Source organism: Anomaloglossus baeobatrachus, chromosome 3 (genome assembly GCF_048569485.1).
Source record: "Anomaloglossus baeobatrachus isolate aAnoBae1 chromosome 3, aAnoBae1.hap1, whole genome shotgun sequence".
Lineage (NCBI taxonomy): Eukaryota > Metazoa > Chordata > Amphibia > Anura > Aromobatidae > Anomaloglossus > Anomaloglossus baeobatrachus.
Genome location: NC_134355.1, coordinates 202,604,974 through 202,619,566, shown reverse-complemented (window position 1 = coordinate 202,619,566; position 14,593 = coordinate 202,604,974). Strand labels below are relative to the sequence as shown.

Below are 14,593 nucleotides of genomic sequence, written 5' to 3'. Positions count from 1 at the left end.
TTACTCGCATTTCCCATTGACTTGTATTGTACTTGCTATTCGTAATGAATACACGAATATTACAAAGCACTCGTTATGAGTATGGTATTAGCTCATCTCTAGTCATACTCAATAGTGAATGTCATGGGGTCATTCTCCCATATCACACGATCAACAGAGCAAGCAATGACTGTTCAATCCAATAAGAATTTATTCCAAGCAAATCAAATGGTTCATAACATAATCCACAAAACACAGGGAAAAATTAGTCCAAAAATATGAATATAATCCAATGGTGGCTGGTTGGAGGAGCAGATATAACTGGAGAGGGCAGGGGAGAAGGAGCAGGCTGTGTCTTATTGTCCAGAAGCCCCCTCCATTGTGGTCGGATAGTAAGGGCCTCATCAGCTAGGGCTGCAGCTCCATCCAAGGTGCACAGCGTGCGCTCTCTGACCCATTCCCGTATTTCCGAGAGACACTTGTACAGAAATTGTTCTATAAGAAATACCTGTATAACGTCTTCCACAGTGAAGGAGTCTTCCGCTTCCAGCCATCTCCGACTTGCCTGGGACATCTTATGGGCATACATCCTAAACGATCCCCCCGTGGTGCATGGGAAGTCTCGGAACTGTGCCCTATGTGAGTCTGGGGTGATGGCATGGTAATCCAGGATAGTCCGCTTTACAATGTTATAATCCCGGTTCCGCTGTGAGTCAATGGTGCGATAAGCCTCTGCCAGGCTTCCGTTCAGGAGTCCCACTAACAAACGCATCCAGCCAGAGTGGGGAACCTCCATTATGACACACTGTTGCTCAAAGTCCTTGAAGAACCCATCCAGATCTCCAGAAACCTCATCAAATGGCTTGAAGTCTGCCCGGGTGATCCGCACAGGCTCCTGGATCGCTGGGTTTACACTCCAACTCACATTACTCCCTCTCTCGGACTCCATTGCTTCTTGTCTCCTCTGTGCTCGGCAAGCAGCCTGCTCCTTATATTCCTGAGATACACCGAGGCCATGAGCTGCCATCTCCTCTTCGAACCACACCACCCACTGGCTTTTTGGGGCAGGGATACCCGTCCCCAGTGTTTGTCCGTCAGACATCTGGGAGGAGGTGGACTGGCTCTCACCCACAAGTAGATCAATTAAGGCTTCTTTATTCTGTCCCTGGTAGCTCAGGCCCAGATCTTTGGCTCTCTCCTTTAGACTGGAAGCAGTCCAGTTTCTGTACTCACTCTGTTGGTGGATCTCCATTAGGCTGTGCTCTGTTGATCCCGCTGCTGCCACCAGTTGTCACGGGGTCCTTGTCCCATATCACACGATCAACAGAGCGAGCGATGACTGTTCAATCCAATAAGCATTTATTCCAAGCAAATCAAATGGTTCATAACATAATCCACAAAACAGGGAAAAATTAGTCCAAAAATATGAATATAATCCAATAAGCGATAAATAAAAATGTCCAGTTTCTCTCTGAAAGACCACAGCTTCTCCCAGAGGTTCAATCTTCTTCCTTCTCTCTTCAATTTCCACACAGACTAACTGAATCTCCCAGGTAAGCAGAGAGTTTATAGTAGGTGGATCTCACAACTCCTCCCCCGATTTAGGAACAAAAGGCTGGCTTGGGAGGAATTAAACCTGCAAATGGGACAATGTACACAGAAGCAGCACAAACAAGACAGTGAACCACGCCCAAACACCAACCCACACAAAATAGTACACAATCCACAATATTCCACCATCACAGTGAATAACTCATAATGTTTTAAAAATGTGTTTATATTCTTTCATTATTTGAATCTTATTAACATGTCTATTGATCCTGTGACTTCCATAACATCACAACTTTTCCTTCTTGGTGTTAAAATTTCAATGTCGAGGAGCGTATTTTTCATGAAAATTCCATACTCTCACTGCTGTAAGGAATGTACCTCTGTGATGATGAATAAACATTCTTACCTCTAGATGTAAAGAGTGCCCCCCTGTCATCATTGATGTTCTACGTATAAAATGATCAGATCTCTGTACATATGCTTGACCATTGTAACTAGACTACTCCTTAAGCCTTCATTTGTCTGAATGGAATAATAATAGTAATATTTATTCACTTATATTGCCATTAATTCCATAATGGTGGTATATTATAAATTGTATATTGTGCTCACTCAGGTAGTATGTGATTTTTTTTTTGCAAACTTTTGTTTGGTGATGTGAAAACCTAGTAAATATGCGGCCATGCAGTCCTCCATATTCAGGAGCTGTAAATAACCTCATCCCCACCATTGATTGCCAGTTTCTTTCTTATGCACAGTGCACACAGAAAGCTGCCAATCAGTGATGTGGGCGGGGTTATACAGAGTTCATCCTTCAAACAGCTGGTAGATCAGCAACAGATGAAACAGTGACTATCAAAACTACAGCAAGCTGCTTTGTAAGTAATGCATTGCAGGAATTAGGATCTCTGCCCCTTTATCAAGCTGTTCTCAGGTGGGGTAGTAAAAACCTGGTGAAAAATTCTCTTTGTATACTTTATTAAATTTTAAAGGGGTTTACAATTACAGGGGAGGGGGTAATAGAAGTATTTAAAATACATTCTTAAAAATATTGTTGAAAGAACAAAGAAGGGGAAGAGGAAGGGAAGAAAGGGTAGGCTAAAAGTGGATGGGGAAGGGGTATTGGAGGGGAGCTGTGAATGGAAGGAGTTAGGGAATATAAATGGGAAGAAAAAGGGAAGGAGGAAGACGTTGAGGCAATTCGTTAAGTTTCAAAGTCAAGCAAGATTATAAAAACTTTTATATTCATTTAGCACAGTAAATAAACACATTCAGAAATAACATATTACATTTATATTATTTAGAGAATGTCAAGGAACTAAGTCAAAACAAGGTTTGGCATGTATTTCTGGGACCAAAGAGACCATCTTATTTTATATCTTTGATAGTTTTTTTTCTTTTAACGCAATATTATACTCATAGAAATTATGAGCTGAAACCCTGTCCGTAACTTCTGAAATAGATGGGATTCTTTCTTCTCTCCAGTCGATTGCTAATAAATTCTTAATAACTAAGAAAACGTGACAGACAATGTATCTATACTTTTTCTCATATTCTTCTAACCCTATGGAGAGAATGACCAATTCTGGATTAAGATTTATCTCTTTTGTAGTTAATTGCTTTAAGAGGTCTCTGACCTCCTTCCATAAGGGTTTAAGTAAAGGACATCCCCAGAAAATGTGGATAAAGGATCCATATTTCCCGCAACCTCTCCAACATAGTGGTGAGTTTTTAGCAGAAAATTTGGCCAACTTTAGAGGGGTATACTGTAGTACCATCTGGAATACACTTTATAATATGTCTCCTGAAGAGAAGCACAGGCTGCAGTTGCATAAGTTGTTTCCAGAGCTTGTTTCCATGTACTTATAGGGAATTTCTTGTGCAAATCTTTCTCCCAATTATTTAGGTTTAGGTCAAATTGATAATCTTCATTTAGCAAGGAATATATATTACTGGTTTTCCAAATAATTTGGTTTAGTGGATTATTCAATAAATTTATTACGCAGTTAGGAAGCTGAAATCTAGGTTTTTTGTTTGTAAGAAAATTTTCTATACGGTACCAATTTTTTTTCTCTTTATTTGGGATGTTGAATTTATTTGTATATTTTTGAAGGGTAAGATTTTGTTATTTTATATTAGGTCGAGAAAATTGTTTATGTTGTATTGTTTCCATTTCATTATGTTCATTTTGGGAGTCAGAATTTGTATTGATTCAATTGGGCAACATTTAATATCCCCCAAAGGCACATTATCTTTCATCATTGTTTTTAATAGGGATTTCCATGCCCATAGTTCTGCTTTACTTGTCTGAAATTTAGTTAATGTTTTTTGTGTGTTTAAAAGTTTGGCCAAAATGATATCTGATTTGGGAATGTTTCGATTATAATGTTTTTCTAAATGTACCCAACTATTTTTAAAATCTGTAATTAGACTATTTTGGGTCTGTTTAATGAGACTAGTTAAATAATAAGCGTAAATATTCGGTAAACCTAGGCCTCCATTCCTCTTATGTTTACATAAGATTTTTTGCAAAATTCTAGGTTTCTTATTTTGCCAAATGAATAGTGATAACTGAGATTGTAGTTTCTGGATCCAGTGCTTAGGAATTGTTGTTGTTAAACATCGGAATAGGTATAGAATTTTCAGCAAAATAATAGATTTATATGATATGACCTTTCCCATCCATGAAACTTCAGTCATCTTTAAATTTTTCAATTCATTTTGGATGTTGTTTAATAATGGGGTAATGTTCATAGATCCAATTTTTTTTTGGTTGGGTTTGTGATGTATATCCCTAAATATTGCAATTTTTCAGTTTCCCACTTGAAGGCAAATTCCTTCTGAATACAATCTTTTAAATCAGGGTCTATGTTATAACCCAAAATTTGGGGCTTAGAATAATTGATTTTATAATATGATATGGCTCAGAAATCATCATGAATATTAATTGTATTTCTAAGTGACTCTAGTGGGTCCGTTATACTAAGAATTACATCATCCGCATATAGTGTGATTTTATACTGTTTGTGATTTGTGGAAATGTCTTTTATATTTTCTCTTACTCTAATTTTTTCAGCTCGGGGTTCCATCATTATGGCAAATAATAATTTTTTTAGCACTGTATATTTACATGATATTATATTAACAGTTCATACCTGGCCAATCCAAAACACCTCCTAAGTCCTCTGTTAACTTCCTGAGCCAAAGTATCTCCTCAACTAACAGATTGTAGTTCAATACTGGCAGATTCTGGAGCAAAATTGCTGCTATCAAATCTCCAGGACTAAGCACCATGTTGGCTATTTGATGAAGTTCTACTTTGTATGCCATGTCAGAAATAAACTTCTGAATATCTTCTGATGGTCTCTCAAGACTATGTCTGTAATATAAAATGTATTGATCAGTGTGAAAAAGCCATTCAAATATAGCTATCTATATATACACTGTATATATACAGATATATATATATATATATATCTATATATAGATATATATATATATAGATATATATATCTATATATAGATATATATATATATATATATAGATATACATACATATATATATATATATATACACACACATATATATATACATACTTAATAAAACAGTTGGAAACAACTGAAAATATGTCTTATATTCTAAGTTCTTCAAAGTAGCCACCTTTTGCTTTGATTACTGCTTTGCACACTCTTGGCATTCTCTTGATGAGCTTCAAGAGGTAGTCACCGGAAATGGTCTTCCAACAGTCTTGAAGGAGTTCCCAGAGATGCTTAGCACTTGTTGGCCCTTTTGACTTCACTCTGCGGTCCAGCTCACCCCAAACCATCTTGGTTGGGTTCAGGTCTGGTGACTGTGGAGGCTAGGTCATCTGGCGTAGCACCCCATCACTCTCCTTCTTAGTCAAATAGCCCTTACACAGCCTGGAGGTGTGTTTGGGGTCATTGTCCTGTTGAAAAATAAATGATGGTCCAACTAAACGCAAACCGGATGTAATACCATGCCGCTGCAAGATGCTGTGGTAGCGATGCTGGTTCAGTATGCCTTCAATTTTCAATAAATCCCCAACAGTGTCACCAGCAAAGCACCCCCACACCATCACACCTCCTCCATGCTTCACAGTGGGAACCAGCCATGTAGAGTCCATCCGTTCACCTTTTCTCCATCGCACAAAGACATGGTGGTTGGGTCCAAAGATCTCAAATTTGGACTCATCAGACCAAAGCACAGATTTCCACTAGTCTAATGTCCATTACTTGTGTTCTTTAGCCCAAACAAGTCTCTTCTGCTTGTTGCCTGTCCTTAGCAGTGGTTTCCTAGCAGCTATTTTACCATGAAGGCCTGCTGCACAAAGTCTCCTCTTAACAGTTGTTCTAGAGATGTGTCTGCTTCTAGAACTCTGTGTGGCATTGACATGGTCTCTAATCTGAGCTTCTGTTAACCAGTGATTTCTGAGGCTAGTGACTCGGATAAACTTATCCTCCGCAGCAGAGGTGACTCTTGGTCTTCCTTTCCTGGGGCGGTCCTCATGTGAGCCAGTTTCTTTGTAGTGTTTGATGGTTTTTGCCACTGCACTTGGGGACACTTACAAAGTTTTCCCAATTTTTTCTTACCGACTTACCTTCATTTCTTAAAGTAATGATGGCCACTCATTTTTCTTTACTTAGCTGCTTTTTTTCTTGCTATAATACAAATTCTAACAGTCTATTTAGTAGGACTATCAGCTGTGTATCCACCAGACTTATTATCCCACTTATTAAACCTAATAGGGCACACCTGTGAAGTGGAAACCATTTCCGGTGACAACCTTTTGAAGTGTGCAAAGCAGTAATAAAAGCAAAAGGTGGCTACTTTGAGGAACCTACAATATAAGACATATTTTCAGTTGTGTAACACCTTTTTGTTAAGTATTTCATTCCACGTGATAATTCCTATGCCTTCAATGTGAATGTACAATTTTCAGAGTCATGAAAATAAAGAAAAAACTCTTTGAATGAGAAGGTGTGTCCAAACGTTTGGTCAGTACTATAATTATATATATATATATATATATATTTATATATATATATATATATATATATATATATATATATATATATATATATACACACACAGTGGGGTGGGGAAAAAGAAGTATCTAGTCAGCCACCAATTGTGCAAGCTCTCCCACTTAAAAAGAGGAGAGAGGCCTGCAATTGACATCATACGTAGACCACAACAATGAGAGACAAAGTGAGAAAACAAATCCAGAACATCACCTTGTCTGATTTGTCAAGATTTTTTTTGCAAATTATGGTGGAAAATAAGTATTTGGTCATTTGGTCAATAACAAAAGTTCGTCTCAATATTTTGTTATAAAGTATTCAGACCCCTTTAAATGTTTCACTCTGTTTCATTTCAGCCATTTGATAAATTCAAAACAGTTCATTTTTTTCTCATTAATGTACACTCCGCACCATATCTTGCCAGAACCCCCCCCCCCCCGTCCAGAAATGTAGAATTGTTTGCAAATTTATTAAGCAAGAAAAACTGATATATCACATGGTCATAAGTATTCAGACCCTTTGCTAAGACACATATTTAAAGGGGTTATCCGGCTTATTTTGACTTTTTTCATTATAACCCTATTGGGCTACATTGGGGCAGGTAAGTAGATAGTGACCACTTACCTGCCCTGCTGTCAGTCCCTCTCCCCCTACTCAGAGTAGTCATGTGACCGCTCCTGCCGCGATTTTGCTGCTTCCGGTCATTTTATGTCAACATGGGCAGGACCATGTTGACATGCAAATCTGGAACAGCATGTTGCCGCCCTCCTGGGCCGCTACAGTGCGTGAGTTCCCGCCCCCCTTCCCTGCACCCTCCCACACATTCCCCGGCACCCCGTACTCTCCCCGCCCACGGTGTCACCGCCAGCACCGGGCCCCATGCTCAGGATAGCCCGTGCAGTCTGTGTCCTGCTCCAGCCCCACGGCTGCTTTCATTGCAGTTTGTGTCTGCCCGCATGCAGATTCTCACCCTGCAGTGCTGGCAGCCGCGGGGATAACGAGCGCTGCTGTCAGGAGGCAGATGAGATCATTACCTGCTGTGACGATCTCCTCTTCACTCCTGTCGTGCTGTCACTGCCTTCAATGCCCGCTGCGTTCTCACGTCACTAGCGGTGACGTCATGGGCGATACTGCTGAGAACGCGGCGGGCAAAGAAGGCAGTGACATCGCTCACAGGAGTGAAGAGGAGATCGTCACAGCAGGTAATGATCTCATCTGCCTCCTGGCAGCAGCGCTCGTCATGCCCTGCAGTGACCTGGGCTGACCTATTGATGTTAGCTCAGGTCACTGCATTGCTTTCCCAGCCAATGGGGTACATTCTGTTCTTCATTGACTGGGACCATTGACTATGGTATGGATAGTCATGTGTCCCCCTTATTGGATTACGCCGTACCCGGATTTGATTGTTCTTTTCAATAAACTGGTGAAAGAGGGAATGTTTTGGGGAGTGTTTTTTCAAATAAAACTTTTTTGTTGTCTATTTTTTTTATTACTGATTGGGTTTGTGATGTCGGGTATCTGATAGACACGTGACATCACTAACCCCAGGGCTTGATGCCAGGTGACATTACACATCTGGCATCAACCCCATATATTACCCTGTTTGCCACCGCACCAGGGCAATGGGATGAGTTGGGGAAAAGTGCCAGGTTTGGCACATCTAATGGATGCGCCACTTCTGGGGCAGTTGCGGCCTGCTATTTTTAGGCTGGGGAGTGTCCACTAATGGTGGACCTCCTTAGTCTGAGAATACCAGACCACAGCTGTCCGCTTTACCTCGGCTGGTGATCCAATTTGGAGGGGAATTCCGTGTTTTTTGTTTTAAATTATTTATTTAATTTAAAATAACAGCGTGGGGTGCCCTCTGTTTTGGATTATTAGCCAAGGTGAAGTTGCCAGCTGTGGTCTGCAGACTACAGCCGTCTGCTTTACCCTAGCTGGCTATAAAATATAGGGGGGACCCCACGTTGTTTTTTTTTTTAATTAATTTATTTTTTGGCTAAATACAAGGCTGAGCACCCTTTAGTGCCACATGAAAGTCACTAAAGGGTGCCAGCTTAGAATATACAGGGGGGTAGGACATTATATATATCTATTTATCTTTCTTGCTGCTTCCGTTTTTTGCTGTCCGCAAAAAAACGGAAGGCACACGGATGACACACGGATGCATCCGTGAAAAAAATGGACCGTTTTTTGCGGACCGCAAAAACGGAAAGGTCATATGAATGTAGCGCACATGTGTTCACTATGGGGGTAGGGGTCGGTACAGAATAATGGTGAGGGGAGAGGTCGGTACAGAGCGCCGTTTGTGGGTTTGTGTGTGTGGGTGGGGGGAGGGTTGCAGAGCCTGATGTGATGTGGGGCGCAGAGCCCGGTGTGTGTGTGTGTGTGTGTGTGTGGTGTGTGTGGGTGGAGGTTTGAAGAGCCTGATGTGGTAAGGGGCGCAGAGCCCGATGTGTGTGTGTGTGTGTGTGTGTGTGTGTGTGTGTGTGTGTGTGTGTGTAGAGCCCGATGTGGGGCTGTTATTTCCATTGCTAGAGTGATAACAGGTCAGGTGCTGGGGCAGAATACTGACGGAATGAGTGTGCAGGGGGCGGGCAGGGGGCGAGGCTGGCAGGGGGCAAAGCTGGACACTGGGGCTGGGCGGTGCCAGCTCTGACTGTCAGGTTTAGCACAGGAAGTGGTCAGTTTGCTTGTGCTGAATGTAAACAAAGAGCTGCAGAGAATAAAGGGATAATTCAAGAGGAACAAAAGTTAGAAAACAAAAAAAAACAATGTAGGGGTGTTTTATCTGACAATATAGCACAGATAAACTCAACATTTTTTGGTAAGCTAATGATGGACAACTCCTTTAAGTCACATGCTGTCCATTTCCTTATGGTCCTCCTTGAGATGGTTCTTCTCCTTCATTGGAGTCCAGCTGTGTTTAATTAAACGGATAGGACTTGATTTGGAAAGGCACACACCTGTCTATATAAGACCTCACAGCTCGCAATGCATGTCAGACCAAATGAAATTCATAAGGTCAAAAGGAACTTGCCTAGGAGCTCAGAGACAGAATTATGGCATGATTAAGATGTAGCAACTGTTCATCTGTTCAAATGCGTTGGATAGCGGTATTTTTTCTTGTTCTTTGTGCAAGCCTGTACTGCAAATGTTTTCATTTTTGCTTAATAAAAGGCTTCTTTTTTTTTTACATTTCACTGCCTATGGTCCGCTGGTTTCAACATTTGCTCTTTGAAATTCTTCCTTCCCATGCTTGGGAATTTCAGAGCGGTCAAACGTGATATATCCCGGACTTATAAAGTGATGAGCTGGACTTATTTTCTTCTCGTATAGATCTGGCCAAGGTTACAAAAGAATTTCTGCAGTACTCAAGGTTCCTAAGAGCACAGTGGCCTCCATAATCCTTAAATGGAAGAAGTTTGGGACCACCAGAACTCTTCTTAGACCTGGCTGTCCAGCCAAAATGAGCAATTGTGGGAGAAGAGCCTTGGTGAGAAAGGTAAAGAAGAACCCCAAGATCACTGTGGCTGAGCTCTAGAGAAGCAGTAGGGAGATGGGAGAAAATTCCACAAAGTCAACTATCACTGCAGCCCTCCACCAGTCGGGCCTTTATGGCAAAATGGCCCAACGAATGCCTCTCCTCAGTGCAAGACAAAGCCTGCATAGAGTTTGCAAAAATACACATGAAGGACTTCCTATGAAAAATAATATTCTGTGATAGGATGAGATGAATATTTAACTTTTTGGTGATCATTCTAAGCGGTATGTGTGGAGAAAACCAGGCACTGCTCATCATGTGCCCAATACAATCCCAACAGTGAAATATGGTGGTGGCAGCATTATGCTATGGGGGCGTTTTTCAGCTGCAGGGACAGGACAACTTGTTGCAATGGAAAAAAAGATGAATGCTCATGAGTGCTCTGGACCTCAGACTTGGCCGAAGGTTCACCTTCCAGCAAGACAATGACCCTAAGCACACAGCTAAAATAACAAAGGAGTGGCTTCAGAACAACTCTGTGACCATACTTGACTGGCCCAGCCAGAGCGCTGATCTAAACCCAATTGAGCATCTCTGGAGAGACCTGAAAATGGCTGTCCACCAACGTTCATCATCCAACCTGACGGAACTGGAGAGGATCTGCAAGGAAGAATGGCAAACGATCCCAAAATCCAGGTGTGAAAAACTTGCATCATCCCAAGAAGACTCATGGCTGTACAACCTCGAAAGGGTGCTTCTACTCAATACTGAGCAATGGGTCTGAATACTTATGACCATGTGATATTTCAGTTTTTCTTGTTTAATGCATTTGCAAAAAGTTCTACATTTCTGTGTTTTTTTGACAAGATGGGTGCAGAGTGTACATTAATGAGAAAAAAAATGAAGTTTTTTGAATTTACCAAATGGCTGCAATGAAACAAAGAGTGAAAAATATAAAGGGGTCTGAATACTTTCCGTACACACTGTATATCCTTTGTTTGCAATGACAGGTCAAACGTTTTCTGTAAGTCTTCACAAGGTTGGCACACACTGTTGGTGGTATGTTGGCCCATTCCTCCATGCAGATCTCCTCTACAGCAGTGATGTTTTGGCCTGTCACTGGGCAACACGGACTTTCAACTCCCTCCAAAGGTTTTCTATAGGGTTGAGATCTGGCGACTGGCTAGGCCACTCCAGGACCTTTATATGCTTCTTACAAAGCCACTCCTCCATTGCCCTGGCGGAGTGCTTGGGATCTTTATCATGCTGAAAGACCCAGCCACGTTTCATCTTCAATGCCCTTGCTGATGGAAGGAGGTTTGCACTCAAAATCTCACAATACATGGTCCCATTCATTCTTTTATGTACACGGATCAGTTGTCCTGGTCCCTTTGCAGAGAAACAGCTCCAAAGCATGATGCTGACACCCCCAGGCTTCACAGTAGGTATAGTGTTCTTTGGATGCAACTCAGCATTCTGTCTCCTCCAAACACGACGAGTTGTGTTTCTACCAAACAGTTTTACTTTGGTTTTATCAGACTATATGACATTCTCCTAAAAAATATATTTTATTCTAATTAATCATTAAAATCTATAGGTATAAAAACAATGCTTATACATGCTTATAGTGCCTATATGACAGCTGGTATCCTGGGACCTGCAGGACTTTGAATGCAGCCATCTACCGCATTTTGGATGACTGACCCTATTATGAGTTGCTGATGCCATACTGTTTTTACCGGCATTTATGAATATATAAGAAATAAACCTCGGATCATTTATTCCCCTGATGAACCCCTAAAGAAAAAATAGGGGGGAAACGCGTCGGGATTACGGGATAGATTATTGGATGGCCTCGGCAGATAAGTTTCCCTGCTGGGAGTTTACATCCATATATATATATAAAAAAGTATTTTCTCTTTGATCTGAGATCTATATAATATCTATGAGAGGCTGTAACATACTTTTGTACGCCTGAACTACTAACTGTGACTAATTGCACTATCTATATTTCTTTGGTGGTGGGTCTCCCGGTTGCAACTGACGAGCTGCAGGGAGACATTAGGGAGAGACGACGTGGAGCGGGGGGTACCCAACAACTTATGGTGCACCTCCGCTGGTAGGTAGGTGAAAGGGAGGGATAGATATCTCATCCCCAATCTCCTTATAAAAACTATTGGAGTAAGAAGTGCAACAATTACAGTTGCCCCTACCTTGAGAATAGTAAACAAACAGCACTATCCTCACTAATCGTATCTATCACCCTTTTACACCCACTTTAAACGTACTATTTACTATAATGAACATGTATAAGCATTGATTTTATACCTATAGATTTTAATGATAAATTAGAATAAAATATATTTTTTAGGAGTTTTTTTCTTCTTTTTGGTTTTTCCTTATAACTAACTCCTATTACATATCAACTCTGGTTATAAATATATGACATTCTCCCAATACTTTTCTGGATAATCCAAATGCTCTCTAGAATCCTTCAGATGGGCCCAGACATGTACTTACTTAAGCAGGGAAACACGTCTGGCACTGTAGGATCTGAGTCCCTGGCGGCATAGTGTGTTACTGATGGTAGGCTTTGTTACGGTGGTCCCAGCTCTATGCAGGTCATTCTCTAGATCCCCCCCATGTGGTTCTGGGATTTTTGCTCACCGTTCTTGCAATCATTTCAACCTCATGGGGTGAGATTTTGCGTGGAGCCCCAGATCAAGGTAGATTATCAGTGGACTTGTATGTTTTCCATTTTCCTATTATTGCTCTCGCAGTTGACTTCATCACACCATGCTGCTTGCCTATTGCAGATTCAGTCTTCCCAGCCTGGTGCAAGGAAACAATTTTGTTTCTTGTGTCCTTCGACAGCTCTTTGGTCTTCACCATAGTGGAGTTTGGAGTATGACTGTTTGAGGTTATGGACAGGTGTCTTTTATACTGATAACAAGTTCACACAGATGCCATTATTACAGGTAATGAGTGGAGAACATCGGAGCCTCTCAAAGAAGAAGTTACAGGTCTGTGAGAGGCAGAAATCTTGCATGTTTTTAGTAGACTAAATACACACTTTCCACCATAATTTGCAAAAAAAAAAACAACTTTCAAATTAGAGAAGGTGACTCTCTGGATTTTTTTTCCCATTTTGGCTCTCATAGTTGTGGTCTACTTATGATGTGAATTACAGGCCTCACTCTTTTTTTTATGTGGGAGAACTTGCACAATTGGTCGCTGGCTAAATACTCCCCCCCCCACCACCACTGTATGTAATTATATATATATATATATATATATATATATATATATATATATTATATATATACAAATTGTCTCTCCAGTAAAGGAGACAAACTCTAGCACAGCGCCACCTATTGGAAGTAGCGATCCTAAAAGTCACAAGTGGATTTTTGACAATCCTTTGCAATATGACTCAGGATATATAAGCCAGCTCAGAATCCCAATTTGCAGACACGGTGTTTCGGGGTGCTTGCCCCTCGTCAGTGCAAAGTATGGGGGTGTCTGATCTGGCTCATGAGAAAGCTATGTGGGGACCACGGGGGAACACTATTCTCCTTAAGGAGACTTTGCAAGCCAGTCTGGCTGCCAGGTAAGGGGACTTATAGCTGCAATGCCCCTAAAATTCCACGGGGAACACTATTCTCCTTAAGGAGACTTTGCAAGCCAGTCTGGCTGCCAGGTAAGGGGACTTATAGCTGCAATGCCCCTCTGGGAAATATTCAAATTGTCTCTCCAGTAAAGGAGACAAACTCTAGCACAGCGCCACCTATTGGAAGTAGCGATCCTAAAAGTCACAAGTGGATTTTTGACAATCCTTTGCAATATGACTCAGGATATATAAGCCAGCTCAGAATCCCAATTTGCAGACACGGTGTTTCGGGGTGCTTGCCCCTCGTCAGTGCAAAGTATGGGGGTGTCTGATCTGGCTCATGAGAAAGCTATGTGGGGACCACGGGGGAACACTATTCTCCTTAAGGAGACTTTGCAAGCCAGTCTGGCTGCCAGGTAAGGGGACTTATAGCTGCAATGCCCCTAAAATTCCACGGGGGAACACTATTCTCCTTAAGGAGACTTTGCAAGCCAGTCTGGCTGCCAGGTAAGGGGACTTATAGCTGCAATGCCCCTCTGGGAAATATTCAAATTGTCTCTCCAGTAAAGGAGACAAACTCTAGCACAGCGCCACCTATTGGAAGTAGCGATCCTAAAAGTCACAAGTGGATTTTTGACAATCCTTTGCAATATGACTCAGGATATATAAGCCAGCTCAGAATCCCAATTTGCAGACACGGTGTTTCGGGGTGCTTGCCCCTCGTCAGTGCAAAGTATGGGGGTGTCTGATCTGGCTCATGAGAAAGCTATGTGGGGACCACGGGGGAACACTATTCTCCTTAAGGAGACTTTGCAAGCCAGTCTGGCTGCCAGGTAAGGGGACTTATAGCTGCAATGCCCCTAAAATTCCACGGGGGAACACTATTCTCCTTAAGGAGACTTTGCAAGCCAGTCTGGCTGCCAGGT

The 14,593-nt window shown here is 41.6% G+C and overlaps 1 protein-coding gene across 1 annotated transcript in view; it reads right to left on the bottom strand.

The window, feature by feature from the left end:
- LOC142296283 (dihydroxyacetone phosphate acyltransferase-like) overlaps positions 1-14,593 on the bottom strand; it is a 318,344-nt gene that overhangs the window by 179,364 nt on the left and 124,387 nt on the right. Inside the window, 1 exon segment of the mRNA XM_075339690.1 lies at positions 4,686-4,909. Within this exon segment, the coding sequence (XP_075195805.1) occupies positions 4,686-4,909 (224 nt within the window).